This window comes from Abrus precatorius, unplaced genomic scaffold (assembly GCF_003935025.1).
Source record: "Abrus precatorius isolate BTA unplaced genomic scaffold, Abrus_2018 Scaffold4, whole genome shotgun sequence".
Taxonomy (NCBI): domain Eukaryota; kingdom Viridiplantae; phylum Streptophyta; class Magnoliopsida; order Fabales; family Fabaceae; genus Abrus; species Abrus precatorius.
Window position 1 is genome coordinate 20936540 of NW_020874384.1, and position 20461 is coordinate 20957000.

General features: G+C 36.5%; 1 protein-coding gene across 3 annotated transcripts; it reads right to left on the reverse strand.

Moving 5' to 3' along the window:
- Positions 1–681: 681 nt before the first annotated feature.
- Positions 682–20222, reverse strand: LOC113864482 (phosphatidylinositol 4-kinase alpha 1). 3 transcript variants are annotated; one of them, XM_027498240.1, is made up of 27 exons: positions 19377–20222; positions 19038–19343; positions 18553–18873; positions 18255–18416; positions 17725–17895; positions 17416–17574; positions 17193–17320; positions 16733–17039; positions 14898–15066; positions 13952–14169; positions 12772–12930; positions 12474–12656; positions 11349–11888; positions 10884–11243; positions 9716–9930; positions 8535–8715; positions 8320–8456; positions 8076–8226; positions 5525–5791; positions 4950–5027; positions 4705–4749; positions 3705–3877; positions 3406–3601; positions 2515–2655; positions 1730–1938; positions 1365–1526; positions 682–1254 (listed from the first exon to the last, which is right to left on the reverse strand). In XM_027498240.1, exons 1-27 carry the CDS (start codon positions 20031–20033, stop codon positions 996–998), a joined length of 6054 nt encoding a protein of 2017 aa, XP_027354041.1. In that variant the 5' UTR covers positions 20034–20222; the 3' UTR covers positions 682–995. The 3 variants fall into 3 exon arrangements, with proteins under 3 accessions (XP_027354041.1, XP_027354040.1, XP_027354039.1); XM_027498239.1 differs by having other exon boundaries at positions 18532–18873; XM_027498238.1 differs by having other exon boundaries at positions 18532–18873; positions 19038–20222.
- Positions 20223–20461: the final 239 nt, after the last annotated feature.

Consider the following 20461-nt stretch of genomic DNA (forward strand, 5'->3'; position numbering starts at 1 on the left):
ATTAAGATATTAGCATTTTCTTAAGTGAAAACGCCTCATTGGCTATATTCCAAGAGTGCACCAGGTGAGGTTGATTGTTAGCTTTAAAATATTCTAAAAACTCTTGACAACACTTTGGGACAGGATCATGACCACATCCACAGAGTGATAGTAACACCCTGTGATAGACCAAAAAAATATTCCCTGCTAAGGAAGTTTCTGATCATGGTGGAAAACAAACCTATCATCTTTAGTTCAATTTACGCAGAAAATTTAATAATTTTTCTTGCAATTTTTTAAAAAGAATTTTAAAGTAATTTGCTTCAAAATTAAATTTAAATAAAGATGTATTTTATCATTAGACGATATACAATATCTCAATTGCTTGCTAGGATCACATGCCTTGAAACGCGTTAATGAATTAGGTATATGTTTGGCTGCATGTAGTATCCTTCGTCATCCTTCATTAATAATTTCTTAAGCACTTTTAATATTATTTTAATTAAAGTTAATGTTTCACTTCAAAAATTGCAATAACCTTAAATACTGGTCTTTATATATATATATATAAGGGGAACAATCTGGTAATGAGAAGAATCAAAATTCACCATTTACGGAACAATTTTAGTATGGAGAAACATTATTGGCATTTCCAACGAATGATGAATAACAAGGGAGGAGGTCGTTCTTCAAATTCTTGATCTCTTGTACCATTTCTTTTTCCTGAACTTGAGGAATTTTGATGAAGTGGACAACTGGGCGAGGGAGCTTGTTAGCATCACCTCAATGAATTGTATTTACTATCAATAAATAAGATTACAAAGCTGTCTTTTTTACATCACGAGGAAACCGCAAAAAGAAACTACAGAACTTTCGAATCTTCACTCGCCATTTACTACTATTCCTTCCTTAATACTATAACCGTGAAAATTCCTCAAAAAATCAAAGCAAAAGACAACAATGAATATTAAATTACAAGTAACCATGTACATGTTACGTCAGGCCTATAGTATCTCTCACTTCTCGATGCCTTGCTGCAGGTACTGTATCAAGTCATAGCCAGCGGTTGTCCACTTATTATAAGCATCTTTACAAACATGGGTCATGAAATTGGCCGCTTCACGCTCACTCATCTCCGGATGAAATCTCTTTCGAAGATTGCCAATTGGGTCGCCCCTGCTGAAGCAAGGTAACCCGCTGTCTAGCATTAATGCCACAGTAGTGATGATCCCATCCATATGTCGACGAGCAGCTAGGTACCCCTTCACACACAAACTAAATGAACAATAACCAGTGAAATAACTTAGTTTTTCATAAATGACATGGTTGAAAAAAGATTAAAGAGGGGACTTGTCTGTGATCTTAGATAGAAATGCCATTACTACCTTAAAAATTGGGTCCATGTATCACTTTTCATAACACCAGATGGATCTAGTAATTGTGTCATCTCATGGCTCAGTTTAAAATGAGCACTTTCAAAACGCATATTCCCACCAGGAGAAGTTTCTAGGATGAAACCGAAGTCAATATGAACAAGCCTCCCAACACTGCATCAGCATGAACATTAGTGATGCATTTATTGGACCAGTAATTTATATACTTGTAGCAGGGGAACAGAGCAGAAGGGGCAGGGGATCTGAAGATTACAAATGATTTGAACTATGGGGGCCAAGCAATGATGATGTTCAATGTTTCAAGGCATCTGTAATGACTTGCTGACAAAGTAATGGAGGAAAGAGAAAGAACTTACTTATCAAAGAGAAGGTTCCCGTTGTGCCTATCCTTTGGTTGAAGCAAAAGACTAGCAACGGCATAACCAGCACTGCTAATGATAAAGTTCTGGCGTGCAGCCTCAAAACTGGCAGAACCTACAGGTCCATAGTCTTGCTGAAATATCTCAAACAAACCTCCGTCAGTTGTTTCCCCCATCTGACTTCTACTACGTGTATTTGGCACAACCTGGAAAATGTTAAAAAATAAAAAATTACAAATCCATAAAAAACCTACCCAATATTCATAATAAGTAATTAACATTGATCTTGTTTCCAACGAAACTGATTTGGATATATATATATAAACAGACCTTTTGAGCTCACTGTTGTAGAACATCTAGCTCAGCACTTACATTATTTTTCAGATTAACAAAAGAAAATAATTATAACACATGATAAATTTAGATTCATTAATCATAGATGATGCAGAAGTAGCTAAACAAAATCAACCAAAATTGTGCTTAGTCCAAAACAATGTGTACACGTTGGATAAAGAGTTTCCATGTTATTCGACTTATTTGTGTTGCAGGATCATAAAACTCGCTAGTGTTTAAAATGAGAATTTGACAACCATGCCAATGGTGCGTTCTAGACAGAAAGAATCCAATTTCCCAAAAGAAATATATTGCTCAAAAATACACTACCAAGGACTATCATAAGTTGGCAGTTATTGCTGGTCCCACCCATTCTGATCTAGAAAATACTTTTGACTTATAGGCCACAGAATTCTCACAATGCTTTAGCATATTGGGAATAAACTCACCTCTATTATACCTCTCTCAGGACCAGTAGGAAGAACACCATAAGGAAATAGATAAAGATTTATTCCAACAGCTTCAAATATATCTCTAAGCAGCGAAATTACTTGAAGGGCAAGAACATCTTGTCTACAGTCATCTCCAACCTTAAACACGAGAACTCAGTCAGCCCAAGAATGACAAAACATGCACACCCGCACAAGTTAAGCACAGTTGACAAGAAGCACAAAAATATAAACTGGTGTACCAAACATGAACCACACTTCCAGCATATTACTACTACTCTTTATTTGTTCCATATTCCAAATGAGCCCTATCAAGTGAAAATATATTTGAAGACAAATTTATTTAAATATTTTTATTTTTTTTTTAAACATCCTTCTCAATTTTATTGATTCGGAGCTCTTGATTTGTTTGTGTTATGAATATATCCATTTTTATATATATTAATTCCTATTGATGCTTTATTACACTACTTTTTATGAAATGACCCATAGACCTTTATATAGAGAAAATTGCCAAATCACCTGGACACTAGGTCCAATGTGAGTAGGATCACTTAACCATGCCTCATAATTGCAAAAACAAGTACCATGGAAATACATGTGACTCAGCCAAAGAAAGATGGTGGAGAGTTGGCCAAAATGGGCACTACAAATTTTTTGAGAAATCTCCTCCAAATCACTAGTATGACTCCGAAATCATGAGCATCAGAATGTAGGTCTCAAATCTAAATAGTAGTATCAAGTTTCTTAGCTATTGTTCTTGAGAAATGACTTTGCTAAATCCATATAGCGCAATGTTTGGCATTTTTGTTGGCAGGGTAACAAAGTACAAACACAAATTCTTGAAAATTGAGCCTATAAAGGATATCACACAAACACAGCCCAGCTAACCTTGAAAATGCAAGCTTGGGGCTTTACATCATTTTTGTCCCCATCTCGATCAACGACATTAAATGTTATCATGATTGGAACTTTTGCAGCTGATTGTAAGGGAATACCACTATCTACTCGAATACCCGTAACAAGCTTGTTAATAGCTGTTGGTAGATAAAGGTCATCACCCTCCAGTTCAATTTTCTCCAACTCCCTGTCACATTCAGCAAAAAACAAACATTAACTTCCATCAAAAAACATTGAAATTTTCACTTAATTTGAAATAGAAACCAAGCCTTCAAACATCAACCCAATACCTTCGGATACCAGCTCGGCGTTCTTCTTTAGGAAGTGGATATAGTACCCCAGAGATGGATGTAACTTTGTCAAAGAAATCAAATTCTCTTTTAAATACGTCAAGTGCCTTTGGACTAAAACCATCAATTATGCGCTGCCTTACAGCAGGCAGCAGTTCCAGAAATGAACCATTCTGAAATAAGAGCACAATGAGATACAGACTATTTAAGGCATGATTTTAACAAATCCAACAGATTCTAAAATAAAAACAAAGAATTCACTTTGAATATATCTATTTTTTCTCAGAGCACTGAAACTACTGCTACAGAATTGAATGTCAGTTTCAAAGATTTCAGAAAAAGTTAAAAAATGTAACTGCAAATTGAGAAACCTACCGTAGTCCATGATGATGCCAAACTCTAGACATTGTATTCTCATTGCAATTTCTTGAATGACAAGACTCAAGACAACATATTAAACCATATACTTTTACTTTGAGCCTACAATGGTCTAAGAGCCTGAATATATGATTACATATTACACCTCACCATTTAACTCTGAAGCCAAGAAATAGTAATGCACTGGTTGTATAACTGTATAAGCATGAAACTAAAACTATACTCCCTCCTATTTTATTTGTCTTAATTTTCACCTTCGGCAGTCCTGAAATGCATCTCACATTTGTTTTAATCAATTGTTCTCCCTATACTTTGATGTATTAAAACTAAACATGTATTCATAGAAAAAAGTGCTTTGTAGTTTTAAGAGTTTTCCTAAATTATATGAAAATTCAAATGAGACATAAAAATAAGAGTGCTATGTATAACAATATTTTTTAAGCAAAACTTGCCAGAGTCAATCAATTGCATAAGCATAACTGTTATATTACATATATTAACATCAACAACACAAAGTCAATCCATGGTTTCAGTGCTCAAAATTTCATAGATGCTGCCCAAATAATGATGTACATAATAGCAATGACTATATTAGATGTGAAGAAACTTTCTTTTGATATACCTTCCCACTGTTTGGATCTTTTCCTGTCTCAGGTACAGTTTCACCCTGTCCAAAATAAACTCTTTAACCACTTATTAAATAAAAAACAATGAACTTGTAATGAATGTATATATTGACAAAAAAAGGACCATTATCTACAGGTAAGAAAAACACAATTATAAATAAGAATGATGTACATAATACAAGTAAAAATAAATAACAATCATTTTCATGTTTAAAAAATAAAGAACAATTACAAGTTATACCTGCAAATGCCAGATAAGAATATGGGCAAATATGTCACTTCTTTGAGTAGCTCTAAGCAGATAACCTTCAACTAATCTCTGCAAAATTTAATTATGCAACCGGTCATTAAGTAAAAAGACATTGAAATTCATTATTGGCCTGATGTTATTTACACTTTTACATCAGTTAATGGAGATTAGCTGGAGAAAATGTTCATTTTAAAAGGTTAGATATTTAAGAGGGCTCACTCAATGGGATTTTCAAATTGGGAAAAGGAAATAAATTACAATGTCAAAATATTTTATAAGTTAAAAAAAAGAATTGGAGAAGTGACTCAAAAGATTCAGAGAACAAATGCATAGTGAGATTCAACATAGTGAAAAACATTAATTTTATCTCCATATTTTTGTTTGATACCCATGATCATTTCAAAATATCAATTTGATTACATGACTAAAAACACAAGGTTCATTTATGCTGTAGAAATGGTGAAAAAAAATGAAAAATCAGGCTTTATCTGAGAATCGACAAACAGAAGGAGGAAAGCAGATACTAAGGGATAAACCATGAAATTAAGTTTCAATAGATATCTAACCCCTTCATCATGTCGCAAAGATTGCACCAGCTGTGGCATGAAGAAGGTCACTCGTTCAGGAGGATAGGATTCCAAAACCCTTAGAACATATGCCATGACCCGTGGATGCCCCTTGTAAGCAGGAGTAAGGAACTCAAGAGCTTGTGTAATAGAGCAAGGAGCCCAATGGGGCAGTTGTTGCAAGAGCACTGAATTATCATCAACAGCCTTTGGGGTAATAAAGTAAGGTAATGCTTCTGGTATGTTGCGCACATTCACTATATGCGTCTGTAAAGCAAAGCTATTGTCATATTTTGCAAGATAATGAGCTTAGATGAGTCATGACAGAGAACAACAGGAATGAAAAAAAAAAACTACACAATAGAAGAATAAATTTTCCATTGATATATATATATATATATGTGTGTGTGTGTGTGTGTGTGTGAGACTCAGATATAACAGAAAATATAACTCAGACAAAGCTGATCATATTTCCTCCTTGAAGACAAAGCAATATGAATCATAAAATGTAACTGAAAGATTTATTAGAATTTAAAATGTATGAAATTTCAGTTCAAGACAGCAAATTCAATACCATCATATTTCAATGTATTTGTTTACTAAGTTTGCAATCCCCCATCTTTATTGAACCCAAATTTGTAACTAATAGTGTTTCCTATAAGCCAAAATTTATAGAATTGGATATAAAATTGAATAATCTTTATCTTGTAAAATATTAGCTCCTTTGATCATTAGCAAATTTATTTCCTTTCTTTATTCCTTGCAGATACACGACTCAACACATGCTCACATCCAGAAAGCAAAAGCTAAAAGCAAATCAACTCTATTTTAGTCTAATCTTCATTTTGGTGCAGATTGTAAACTCCACAACTTTACTCGATCAAATTGTTTTTTGTTACTGATATCAATAAGTTGTTACTATGTATAATAGTCCTAGGACTATTTTAGTGAGATTTGTATTTACTGGTATTAGGATGTATTTGGGCTTCGATTTTATGCTACTTCAGTTGTTAGAGAAACAAGAACACACATGCTGCCACGGCACAATCCAACAGCTTAAGTTTATAGGTCATGTTGGGGCTTGATACCGTATTGAGCCTTTGTGACCAAATGGTCAAGTGTTCAATCCTTCATCCCCCCATTCTTCACATTTAAATAATTTCAGCATGTGGTAAAATAAACCTGTGCCTTGTCCACCCTTAAAGACCAATTGGCTCTAGCGTGAGGGGATGGTTTTATTTGATATATAAAATCAGTTGTGTGCTTCCTCTGAACAGGTTAAGCTTTTTAGGTTGAATTGATCGCCCAACATAGGTATTATTCGATTTAGTTTTTGTGCCCAACAGACTTCTATTACTAAGGTGGTTAACAACCGACCCCAATTAGGAATGTTTACATTAGGAGAAATAAGGATAGGCAAGGAATCAAGTGGACTAACCTTTGTTACACCCTGTCAGTTAAAATTGTTAGAGAAGTTGCAATTAGTTAGCTCCCTTAACGTACCAGAGGAAGAATATACGTAGAGGAAGAGAATGTAGGTTAAGGCAGTTAGCTGGTCAATTAGTTTTTGGTAGGAGAGTCCAGGCTCTTGAGTTCCTGAATACTTTGCTCTAAACCATTGTTGCTCTTCACTTTGGCTTGCATTGATCTAGTGTAGGAGAAAGATACTCAATAAAAATTCCCTTTCTTTCTGTTAATCTCTTCATTCAAACCAGTATCTATCGTAAGGTGTATGTTAAAGGGAAAGGGAACGTGTCAGGGCTAGAGGTTCTGTGCATTTGCAAACTCTAGTTTTGTCTTTTATTTTATACAATTTTGAAGTTCAGTGTTTCTGTTCAATTTTCTTGAACAAAGGAGTATCGTTGATTGTAAGGACCTAGTTTCCGGCATCTCTAATTTTCTCATATAATTTTCATGTTCCTTTAGATGTCTAGGTTTCCCTCATGCAATTAGTAGTAGTTCATATCCCTGTGTGACTAGGATATTTATAGAAGGTCAATCTAAACACTTCTAATGCTTTCTTTTGATAGAATGATCAGATTATGAATGCTGGCAACAAATCAAACTCCGCATGGTTCCTTCCTAGGTTTGTTGTCTTCTCAGCTACTATTATGATTTTCTTTGTTTTTCATGTCACACCACCCAAACCTGACTTCTTTGATAGGCACTGGACAGAATAAAACATTCTTTGGTTAAAAAATTTAATTGCCTCAGACTTCAATTTTCCCTATCAAACCAAAACCTTTTGCAAAAAGAACTGCTTACACTTCACTGTGCCCAAAACCGATTGACCCCTCCTTAAACCACATTATATTACCATAAGACTCCTATTGCAATTAGCTACTCACACTAACCCTTCAATCCTACACTTCCTACCCATAAATCCAATCCTAAACTCCCACTCTCTGACATCAAATATCAAGAGAACATAGGAACAGGTAGTAGCTCCAAACATTTTAATGTTGACTTATTCAAACATTCCCAATTGCAGACACTAAACTGACTAGGATTTCCAGTTCACAATCTTTGCTATTGAGGGAAAAATACATACCTGAACCAGCTGAGTTACTTCAGTTTTCACAAATGAATTGGTTGGGAACCTTGAGGCCAAGCATAAAGCAATCCTTGGATCCACCGAGAAGGCAGTCCTAGTATACTCTATCCATTTATCTGAGCTAATCTTGGGTCGGGAAATATTTTCCCTGAAAATACATACCAGGTATTTGAAAGCTCAGGACAACCAAGAAAAACAAAAGATACAATCAATTCCAGTGGTCAAAAACAAATATGTATACTTTGTGTTAGTCGGCTGTGCCCAAACCTCAAGCCTGTCAGCCTCATGTTGGCAAAGCATTAAAAGTAGCTGCCTCCGTTTTTCTCTGCCTACAGCATAGTTCTCCATTTGACCCCAAACAGGATGAGAGTGATCACCCTACACATGTAGATATTACTATTAGGATATTTTCAAGTCCCTTGGAAAAGTTAAAACCAAAAAAAGTCAACAATTTACCTCAGCCAAAGGGTTCCCATTATCTTGTCCATTTTCTTTTGAACCAAATTGAACAGTATCTCCTTTCATATTTGAAAGGTACTGAACAAATAGAGAAACAGACTGGGCCTCACAGTGAGAAAAATTTGTATAGTTTGTGTCAAACCATTCAGGTTCAAAAGCAAACCAGCCCAAAGCAGCCCTGCAAATGCACCAAATAACATTTTCAATTAGTCCAACTCCAAAGAAAGGTGAACTTGATGAATCCAATTTGGGTTTATCTTTGCAAGAAGCTAATTGCTCAAGCAGAACCATCCATTTAAATGTAAAGATGCATGATAAGAAAATATCCATAAAGGCCCAAAAATCTAGTTTACATCAGAGCTAACATGAAATACCAGACAAGTCCATTGCAGTTATACCACCCCTGCATCCCAAACGCACAAACACACATTCTGCCAACCCCTCAGCCATCAAGAGTTCCAACTCCAATTGAAGGAAATGATGGATTTAACATTATTAAGAGATACAAGTATCCATTGTGAGTGGGACAAGGCACATTTCTATTGATTTTCAGTAGAAAAGATAAAATAAAAGAATACAAAAGATACACTATTTTACCATAACCATCTAGGTAATTTCCAGAATTTTTTTAAAACAGGGCAAAGCATTCAGCTCGCATGAAAGATAAACTGAAGCACACATTTCAAATTTAGTCTAGGAGAACATAATGAAAAGATTGGAATATCTGGGCATTGGGCAGAAAAAATTTGGAGGGCTCAGAGATTGAATTGACTTGAGCACAGTTAAACTACATAAATTCACCAGTTCTACAATTTATCCCAGCAAAGTCCGCTGAACTGCCGAAGCATATTGTCATACAGACAAAATATGACCATCTAAAAAGAAAGTAGGCCTAAATTGTGAAGTTACCATAAAACATATCAAGCCACCAAGTATGGAAATTAAAACCTTGAAAGAAGACAGGAGCTGAATAATGAATAGAGTTTATGATCTATCATGAAATATGTCAAGTAGCAGCAAAATGCACACTTCATACAGAAGGGCACAAATTGATCAATAAATAGTAGAAACAAAGCAATATTGCCAGCCCTATTCTGAGCACAGGTAAATAAAAAGAACAATTTAGGAGAAATGCACCAAGAATGCCAAAAGAATACTATAAGAGACACTCGGGTTACCTATAAATTCGGTCTTCCAGTAGCTGAAGCCCTAGTTGAAACTTTTGTAGATTGCCCTGAAACTGGCAAGAGCAGTACTTTAGCCCTAGAAGCATGAGAGTGAAAAAAGTGCCAGTGGCTGCAGGATGATGTGAAAAATTCCAGGGAAGCTTTGTTGTCCCCTGCAACATCCTACCAAGAAGTAGGAGTTGCTCTACACTTTGGTGCCGAACCGCCTACAAGGGGCAAGATATTTAGTTTAGTGATCCATGGAAGTAATGAAAATAATTTCAATTTTTTAAGCTGAAACTAGATTCAGTATTTAATACAATAAAGGTGGTACGGGACAAGGCAATGCCCTGCTCAAGCATTTCAATCTTTGAATAGATAAATTGTGATGCATATCAACATATTAAATGTTTTAAAAAAATCATTAGCAATTGGCCCATCAGCATAAACACACCAACAACAAACATTTAGTGGCAATTTAATACCATAATAATATCCCATATGATCCACTAATCAAGAACTGACTATCATTTTTTATATAAAGGGTAGTTCATGAATATGTTCCTGAATTCATAAATCCATATCCAACAACTATGACAATTGTTTACTCAAAAATCCAGTAGATTGATAGAGAAATCAAAGATTCAACCTGACCAATTTCACATTTAACTACATTCAACCTAACCAGTGGATTGATAACTGTCAAGTGTATGTTAGCATTAGACCTAGGTGTTAGTACGTGAAATCTTTTGGCGTTTGTTAGTAACTTTTAATGAGGTAGGTAGTTAACTGGGACCTGGGGTAATTAGCAGAAATAAGGCACGTTGCCTGTAAAATAAGAGAGAGGTATCCTGTTAATTGAGATAAGATTAAGGCCTTTAGGCACTGGGAGAGAACTAGATCTCTTGAATACCTGGATTGTACTAGAGGTTCTGTTTCTGACTTTCTTAATAGTGAACAGTGAAAGAGATTAGCAAGGCAAATCTTAGGTTACTCAAACTAAAATTTACCCAATAACCAGTCATGAACTAATGAAGTTTTTTTATACAACAGGAATATCCAAAAACATATGGCCACTAAGATTTTTAAAAAAAATACACCGAAACTATTATAATGATTAGATAAACAAGTGGCAAGACAAGAAAAAGTAAGTTAACAAATAAGGTGAGCAACTTATAACCTCAAAGCGATCAATGAGAAATCCAAGCCATAGTCGATGAGCAATTATCTGCTCAACAGGATCAATCTCAGGCTGCAACTCAGGCTCCCCAGGGGACAGGTGAGGCTTCAATTTTGCAAAAGGTCCTGAATACCTTGCTTCAGAGGCAAAAAGACCCCGCTTAGTGTCAATTGTCCATAACCATGCATCAACCAGCTCAGCAAGAACGAGAGCTCCAAGCTGAGGGGCAGCAGAAACCAACCATGTCCATATGAAAACACCAGTTTCCATTGCATCATGAGTCGAAATGTAAGCAGGACACCAGCAAAGAAGACGAAGAAGTTGTGAGAAGCCCTCCACGTTTGATTTGGATCCAGAACTCTTGTCCATAAGAAAAACATAACTCAGATAAAGGAACAAAACACAGATTCCTTGAGTTCTAACTTTAGCTATTACCAACTAAATACTGGTGAGAAAGGCATTTACCAAATTTGACAAAAGCAGCACAGTAGCCTGAGAGCAAGTATCACGAAATTCTGACCTGACCACTTCCCCACCTTTCTCTGCTGTGTTGACAAACTGCTGAAGTAAACGCACAAACTTATTAAGCAACATTCCATTGAATGAGTCATCCTCAGCTTGTGGCTGCTGAGGAAAAGCTCCAGATATTATTCTTTGAAGCCCAGCCCCAATTCCAAGACCAGGAGGTGCAGTACCAGACTGAAACCCACCAATGCTGTTATACAACCTTCTCATGCCAGCAATTTCTCCAGCATGGTTGCACTTAACTGTTGCTGCAGCTTGGTTACACTTACCAGAACTGATAACCTCTAAATTAAAAGACTCTGACGCCTTTAAGTTTGCTCCTGAAGCTGCAGCTGCTGCAGCCATGACTGCAGGAATATTTGCTGTTTGTATTGGCCAGCTGTCATTTTTCCCCGTGCCAATTTTTATTTCAGATAAAAGTAAAGCAACATCAATAGTGGGCTGTGCTCTTTGCCAAGTATTTGCTTTACAAAGTTGATCCTGACATGAAATACATAGACAGATGTGCAAAGGGAAAACTATGAGGACTACATCAAAATTAAGATATTTGGACAATGTTGCCTATAGAAAATTTAAATGGAAAGATATATGCATTAGCAAGTAATAACAATCAAAATGGAAGGAATTAAGGCACAAAAAAACTTATGCAAGAAGATCAATTTCAGAATTGAAGTTCACTAGAATCTTCAGTGTAGCCGTATACAAACCATTACTTATGGTATAAAAAAAGGATATAGAAAGGCAAATGAAGGGAATTAACAGGAGAAGCCAAATGCATACAAAATTATACCTCGAATTTTCTATAAAACTTTTTTTGTGTAGATGATGATGCTCAACCCCAGAGGAAAAGAACATCATCCAGCATTTGGCACTTTCTTAAAACAGGAATTTGTATTTCAATTTTCAAATAAATATTATAATTTTAGTTACATAAAGGAAAAACCATAGCTCCCCCTCCTCCCTACAGCAAGCATGCGCCCAAAATGTTGAGAAAATGATGAAAAGAAAACTACAAAAAAAAAAAAAAAAACTGATATTTTTAGCAATGAAACAGATCTGGTCAACCTGAAGAAGGCCCTGGCTAGTGCATGGAGCACTTGAAAGTGATTTAATTATCCATTCCCGAACAATTCGTTGATACAAGGTACGAACTGTTGCTGTCCAAGCAGGATCATTGATGACAGTAGAAGAAGAGTCATCATTAAACGAAAATAGCAAAGAGTCTAAGCAGGAAGAATCCCATAAAACCTGCAAAGATACCACTCTAATCGTAAATATAATGCAGAATTCAAGAAAAGAAGGCAAAGAGACATAAGGCAAATAACTACATGCACATTTAAAACATACACTATTGAAAATTTACCTGTGGAAACTTATCTCTAAGTTGATTCAATAAGTTCTCCCCAATATCTCGTATGTGATCCTCCCTCTGGGACAGACTTTTGATTAGGAAAGAGGTATGCACTGTAAGTATTGAGTCTCGAGTCTCAGCTTCATGGCCTATTTCAGATACTCGATATTCCTGAAGCCAGACCAATCAGCATGTCCATATAGTGCCAAGACAGAGATAACAGCACAAAAATCATCCTTCCACAAAGAGGATAACATAAATGGGAACATAAAGGAGAAATCTAGTATTTAAGCTAACCAGAATCGTTAAGTCACATGCACCTAATCAAGATTATACCACCATACGAATTCAGAGTCACTTAAAACATAAAAGGGCATTAACCTATGGAATTTGTCAATACAAGCCAGGTATAACAATGTTTAAATTTCTATTGAAGGTTTGACCAAAAATAAGTAAATGCATATGCTAATTATTTAACGAGTAAACCCAGTTACAAACAGATAGTAAATCCTTGTCCTTTAAATATTTTTGTCACCAAATTTGTCCCTTAAAAGTACAAACTAGTTACCAAACTCATCCTTGTGTTACCACTTTAGTCCTCCATTAGGACATATGAGGTGACATTCTAGATCTCTGCAGGACCTACTTGACGAAAACAAATTGGTATACAAATGTAGTGAATAGTGTGATATACAGTAGACTTTGGATGAATAGTGTGATACTAATTGCTTGAACAAAAATTCTTATGCATTTTCTGGCATATTTCTTGTCAAACTTCCTGATGCTACTGAGCAAAGAGTTATTATGTTGTAATACTTCCCTGATGGATAAATTCTTTTGCAACCTAAGGATCAGCCACCTTGGCTGTATTCATAAATGAAAAATAATTGACACAAGTAACATTCTTCAAACAAGAAACACAGCATAGAGTTGTTTTACATATACATACCATAGGTATTTTTTGCTACCACCTTAAATCTTTGGGATGAATAGTAAACAATGTGAAGTTAGAAAATGTTATTAATTAATTAATTAGCTAGCCCAATTTAGATAATAATTGCTTAATACTATGTAAACATGTCCTCGCTCCTTGGGTTGAGGTTTAGCAGGTTAATCACAAATTAGTCGAACCTGTTTCTAATCAGCTTAAGCTTTTGCAACAAATGTAGTCAAAAGTGAAACTAATGCCTACCAGCCATGACACAGCTGTGTCAAAAGCCCTGTGGACAATTGCTGTTAAACACTGGAAGACAGCTGGCATTAGATTTGGTGTCTTGAGATATTCAAAAACACAAGTAAAGGCACTTCTAGCAGCATCCATAGCAGTGCCACCATTTAGTATTCCACCATTGCTGCTGAAGCGGATGATCTCAAGAAAAGCTACAGCGAGTAGATAAGTAGCCTTCACTCCTGCAAAACAAATAAACAAAAGAAAAGCACCACAACTGTCATGATAGAGTAATGGGTGTTCAACAAAAATGATCATCAGAGTTAAGAAGGGGGTAAATTCCAACCTAAACATAATCCAAGAAGCCACCAAATTAGAAATTAGAATTTTCCAACTTGTCAAGCTAAAAAAGTGTAAAATCAACCATTCCACACAAAAAACAGAAAGAATTTGAATATATAAAACAGGGTCGAGTGAAATTTTAATAGCTTGTCAACAGCACAAGGATATGAACAAGTTAAGGGTGTAACAAACAAGTAAAATTGATTCAATAATAAAAACAATCACTTTAACCATGAAGATGAAAGATTGTATCCATGTTCACAAACCAATAACAGCTATGTTCAGACTTCCATATAAAATGAAGTTGACACAAAACACATCATAGAAAAATAAATTAATTTTTATGTTTGTTAACGGAACAAGGCTATGAACAAGTTGTATACAAAATGTCAGTCTAAGACATGCCAGCATATGTCCAAACATGTTAAAAGACAGCCAAAGGCATGTAAAGTATCAGCCAGAATTTACAATCGATTGTTTCCAACAGCAATGTATCGCACAAGGAAGGACTGTTAAACAGGTGAAGGACCTGATAACACAAGATGAAGCACCACTCCAAAAAATCTGAAGGCATTGACGATTCATGTAATTAGAAAATTAATAAATATAAAAAGTAAGTAAAATTCACCTGAGATTGTGGTCATTGAAGGGACATCGACTCTCCCTCCTAAGGCTGCAGAAAGAGCAGCTCTCTGTGCAAGAGCAGCTTTCTCATTGCCACTACCTCGACGACTGCCTGGGTTGTGCAAAGCATTTAATTCTAACTCATCCTCAAGCCATTTCACTGAGCTAACAACCTGGACAGAAACGGGGAAATAAAAAAGTAAAACTTCAGTCTGTTGCACAGAAAACAGTTAGATTTTGGGGGACATAGAGAAAGCTATTGAATTCATAATAATCTAGAAAACCACAGGAAAAAAAAAAGTTTATTTTGTTGGCCAGAATGGCAAATTTTATTAAAGATAAAATGAATTGTGTGCAAAATACAGTGTGACAAATTGATGAGCTATTCCATTTTTACTCGGGAACAAAAACTGAGGAGCTATTCCATTCTTAGGAGCAATTCATGCATGAAAATAGTGCTTGCAGGCACAGGAAACCAAAACTTGAGATAATATTAAAATATCTTTAGCTCAGATTTTGTTGTGTTTTTTATTATTATTTTGATGCATCTCAAAAATTGCTCAATACTATTCTTCAAGTAGGAAAAAATTAATCAATTGAGGGCATTGCAAAAAAAAAAGATTAATCGTGAGAGCAACATTTACAGTGCAACCTGCACCAGTTGCATAAATTAATATTTTAATTTAAAATTTTTTGTGACCCATTTTTTTTTCATTTTAAGCAACTTGGTTCTCTATTAAATGCAACCCACCCAAATCTCTTTTTCACTCTGTTTCCCCAAGCTTCCTCCTTCACCAATTGCTCACTGTTCTGTAGAATCAATTATAAGATTTTAAATGAATCATTTGGAATTATTTTATCCAACTTTCTCTCAAGAAAAATATGAGCACTCTCCCTTAAAGCTTTTGGTTCCTTTATTAATTTGCGATCACTTTCTAAAGACGTCATTTTTCCTCCCCTCCCCCTCTCTTAATCTCCCCATGCATTTTTGGTTTCAGGTGGTTTATCATGGTAGTTGATGGTTATCCACTATTGATGATGTTTCAATGGTTTCTACAATTATGGGTTTGAGTTTTGTTGATGAAACTTATGATGGTGGGCAGTGACTAGGGATGGCAAAATTATCTGCACAAGTAAACATCTGTGGGTAAAAATATCCATACCCCTAGGTTTGATTAAACAAACTTTTCTCTACCTACCTATTTACTAAAAAGCTGTGGATATTGCAGTACCTGTATACACAAAATTATTATGTATACAAAATCAAATTATATTAACTTTGTTATTTTATGATTCTTTAAATATGTGCTTGAACTTAATATTATGCTATTGTTGCTGTAACACAATGCTATACTATTTTTGCAATATAAGTGATTTTCTTCTTTCAATTATAATTTAATATATATAAGTTGCTTTAAATTAAGTTATTTAAAAATTTTGTAATTTTTTGCTAACAAATGTTTGCAAATATTGATCGGTACACATATCTGTAGATAACAGTAAATTCATCTAAAACCCACTTAATGGGTATTGGTGGGTAGCAGAGGTTACTGGTTGATGGTGGCCGGAAGCTATTGGTGGTTCATGCTAATCAATGTTGTTGTTGGTTGCATGTATCTGCACCCACAATTTCTAAAATACAACCATTCCTTACATAAGAAATGATTGCTTGTGTTTTTTGCCAACTAATGCAACTCTACAAGAAACAGTTCCTTAAGATGAAAAATGAGTGATGCAACCCCATTAAAGTTGCTCTGAGAATGGAAAATCAATTAAGTTAAAATCATGGAATTGTTTACTCAAAAACTTCAAATGTCTTTTATTTTTAGATCAACTTACTAGTGGAGGAGTCCCCTGAGCAATTTTCTGAACAGCAGAAGACCACTCCGCATTCCACATATATGGTCCATTTACAGCTTGAAGGGCAATTGCGCCCATGCTTCCCACACTGTTCAGGGTACTGGAAACAGACTTTGTAGTTACTGGAGTCTTCTGTATTGGAGGCGCTAGGCCAAAAAGTGCAACATAAAACCACAAGTTTCGAAATAGTTTTAACAGTGATGGCTCCACATTTAAAGTAGGATCAAAATCAGAACAAATCGCAGCAACTGCAGGGAGTAGAGGGCCCAGGAAATCTGCTCCACTCCTGTAGTGAGTAAGCATCAGATGTGAAATCTTCAGAAAACATAATTCATCAAGGAAATAAAGTCTAATTAATACCTACCCAAATTTTCAACAAATATCACACATTATTATATGTACTGTCATGTAATGTTCTCATCAAAGATAAAAGCTATACCTTCCACTTTTAGACTCAGCAGCTAAACCAACATCAGAGCACAGGGAAAGCAATCGATGGCGATAATCAGAACGCAATCTATCACTAGTAAGACCACTAGCTATAAGAAGAAATCCTGCAGGTAGAGTCTAGAATGTAATTCAACTAGTGAGAATCCATTTGACATTGACCAAACAAACCAAATTTAACATCTTTTATTGACATTTTCAGAGATATAACATACTTCAACTCGCTCGGTTGTGGCTTCAGCTGCCTCTGTTTTGCTTTCAGCCGACCCGACACTGGAAAGTTTATTCAAGTAACTTCTAGTCATCAAAACCACCGTCTCGCGGTAAGATTTCTCAAAACCTAAACTGGCCATTCGAGACACAGCATCAAGAATCTGTACGGATCACAACAAAAAACACTGTAAGATTCGATATACAAGAAACCAAAGGACTGAGAAAATTGAACAAAGAGGAGGGTCATAAAATATATTGACAAGATCTCATATCAACTTCAGAATACATGCTCTGAAGACAAAGTTCCATACTCGGAGTCTCAACAAACTAGGAGTTGAAGCATCACCCTCTTCTAAGCTTTCGATAAAAAGAGGTAATATCACATCTACCAGCTCAGACTTGTTGACCGCAACACTGAGTTTGGCAAACAGACGTATAACGTTAAGCTGTACAACAGGAACTGCAGGTTTCTCTTGATTGTCCTGATGGCAACAAGATTCCTTAAGCAATAAAATAATGTAAAATGGATAAAATGAAATTAACATGCTTAAAATTAAAAATATGTCAACAATTTTGGACCCCCGGATACAGTGCAAATGAAACAGGAAAAACCTACCAACCATATGAATGGATATAATTATGAATGCAATTGGTGAGAATGAGAATAAAGGGAGTGAACACTGAAGTATGACCCTGCTGAGGTCCACACAACATTTGGGAATGTATGAAATTCTAAATCAACATGTATATCTGAATAGATGGACAAGTTTTTTTTCTATAAATATTTACAAAAAAAATTTTAAAAAAATGACAGTTCAATGTTGACATGACACACATGTACCTGTTCCTCATAATCATTTCGTTCGCGTATGCTAGTAGCCAATCCCATAATGTATGTGTCAACAGGGGCCCGCTCCTTAGTCCAGCAGGATTCAATAATCTGACAGCTGGCCTTGGTGACACTCTCAAACATGGCCCCCTGGGTGTTACTCCATGTATCAGGCTGTTACAAAAACATTTTGAGGATATATATACAATGCAATTGAATGTCAGTTGGAATCTAAGTTTCAAAAGAAAATGCCAGCGGAAATATAATATTGATAAGTACCAAAGTGCACCTGAGCACAAACGTTGAGAACAATTGGCTTTAGGCGAATAAGCAAAATTCGTAGCGGCTGTCCTCCTCGGGAAATAGCAATTTGTGCAACTCCATGAAGCAATGAATTGAAGAGCTCTTCACACGACCTCAACTTACGCCATCCAGAGAGTAAGCATGCCTCGGCAGCATCAATCAATATCGCAACTGTCTCATAAACCAACCTCTTGACAGATCTCGAATCGGAATCCAGCGCCGAAAGGCTCTTGATTTTCAGGTTCACTGCAGCTTTATAAACTGACAGTTTGGTATTAATTCTAGCTTTCAGAAGTGACCCCTGATCATGCCAATCCCTCTTCCTTATCTGCAGGAATAGCAAATGTTGAAAAACGCTCACTCTTCACGTTAATCTAAATTTTAACTGAATCCCACAATCCACATCGAGTAAACCAAGACATTCTCACTAACCCACACAAGCATAACAAATAAAGTGACTACAGACGGAAGCACATGTAGAAGAAAAATCACCTTCAGAAAAACAGACATGGACTGAATCTGCTTCTTCCCAATCAACCTAACCTGCTCCAAAAGCGCAGCATCAATGGAGACCTTCTCCAACACGTGAGCAATCAACTTAAAAGCTATTTCTTGCCTCTCCAAGAACTCCACCGACTCTTCCTCGAACGAAGTAATTTGCTGGCCAGACGAGACCGCTCCTAGACTACCATCATTCAAACCCAAGTTCTGCACCAACTGATCCGCATTACTCCTCCAAACATGGTTGCCTCCATTCACCATTCCTCTTGACGATGCCGTGCTGGCGTCGTCCGCACCCTTCGAAGCCGCACCGCTCGAAGAACCGGAGACATTGCTCGTCGCCTCATTCCCCGGACTGCTATTGAAATTGGCCAGGGATTGTTGGTTTACACTGAGTGGCGAGCCCTGAGACGATGAATTGTCCGCAAGGAGTTCCCTCGGCGTGCCTGGGACAGCCACGTTCGGTACCGCAAATTGATCGATTAAACAGGTCACCAATCTGCCGGCATCGGAAGACAAAATCGGAAGAAAGTTCTGCGACAGCGCGACCAAGAAAGCCCTAGCAATCCCGGAGTGCGGTTCGGAAATCGCCGATACGACAACTTCCCCGGAGAATTCGGCGACCTCGTCGGAAAAATCGGGCGAAGATTGCGCGGCCTCGGAGACGTAGCGGAGGAAATCGACGAAGAAAGAGGAAACGGAATCGGCGCTGAAAGGGTGAGGCCAGAAGGATTGAGTGAAGGAGTGAGGAATGGCACGTAGGAACTCGAGAACAACGGACTTAGGGCGCAGATCGGTGGAATCGGGGCAGTTAGAGAGGAAGCGAGAGACTGCGAGGACGGCATTGAGCTGAGAGCGCGAAACCCTAGGAGATCCCGCAGAGAGGTACTCCGGCGGAGGACATTTGTCGCATATCCAAGAAAGCTTGTCGGAGAATTGCGATGGATTCTGCGCAATTAGGTCGCATAACTCGATCAAGGCTTCCATCACGATTTACGGGGAAAAATTGAAACGGCGAACGAAGACGTAAGAGAAGAGGTGTGGCATTCGATGATTCTGCTAACTACCCAGCAACATTGTTGCTGTTGTTCTGGTCATTGCCATGGAATGGCCATTATTTCTTTCTCTTTATTTCCTTTTTCGTTCTTTATTTCCCGTTTCGTCTCGGATTATTTTAGATTCCAGCCTCGGCCTTTTCTTGGATTAGAATTATAATAGAATTGAGAAGATTAAAATATTTAATTGAAATGCGGGACCACAACCTTTGCTCTGTATTCTATGCAGCACCTCCGCAACCCTTCTCGCGCGTGGTTATATAGTAAGTAATGTAAGAAATTACACTTCCCATGTCTTAAAATTTGTCTAAATTACAATCAAACTGAAATTTTAATTTTCATTCCGTCTTATTTTATTAA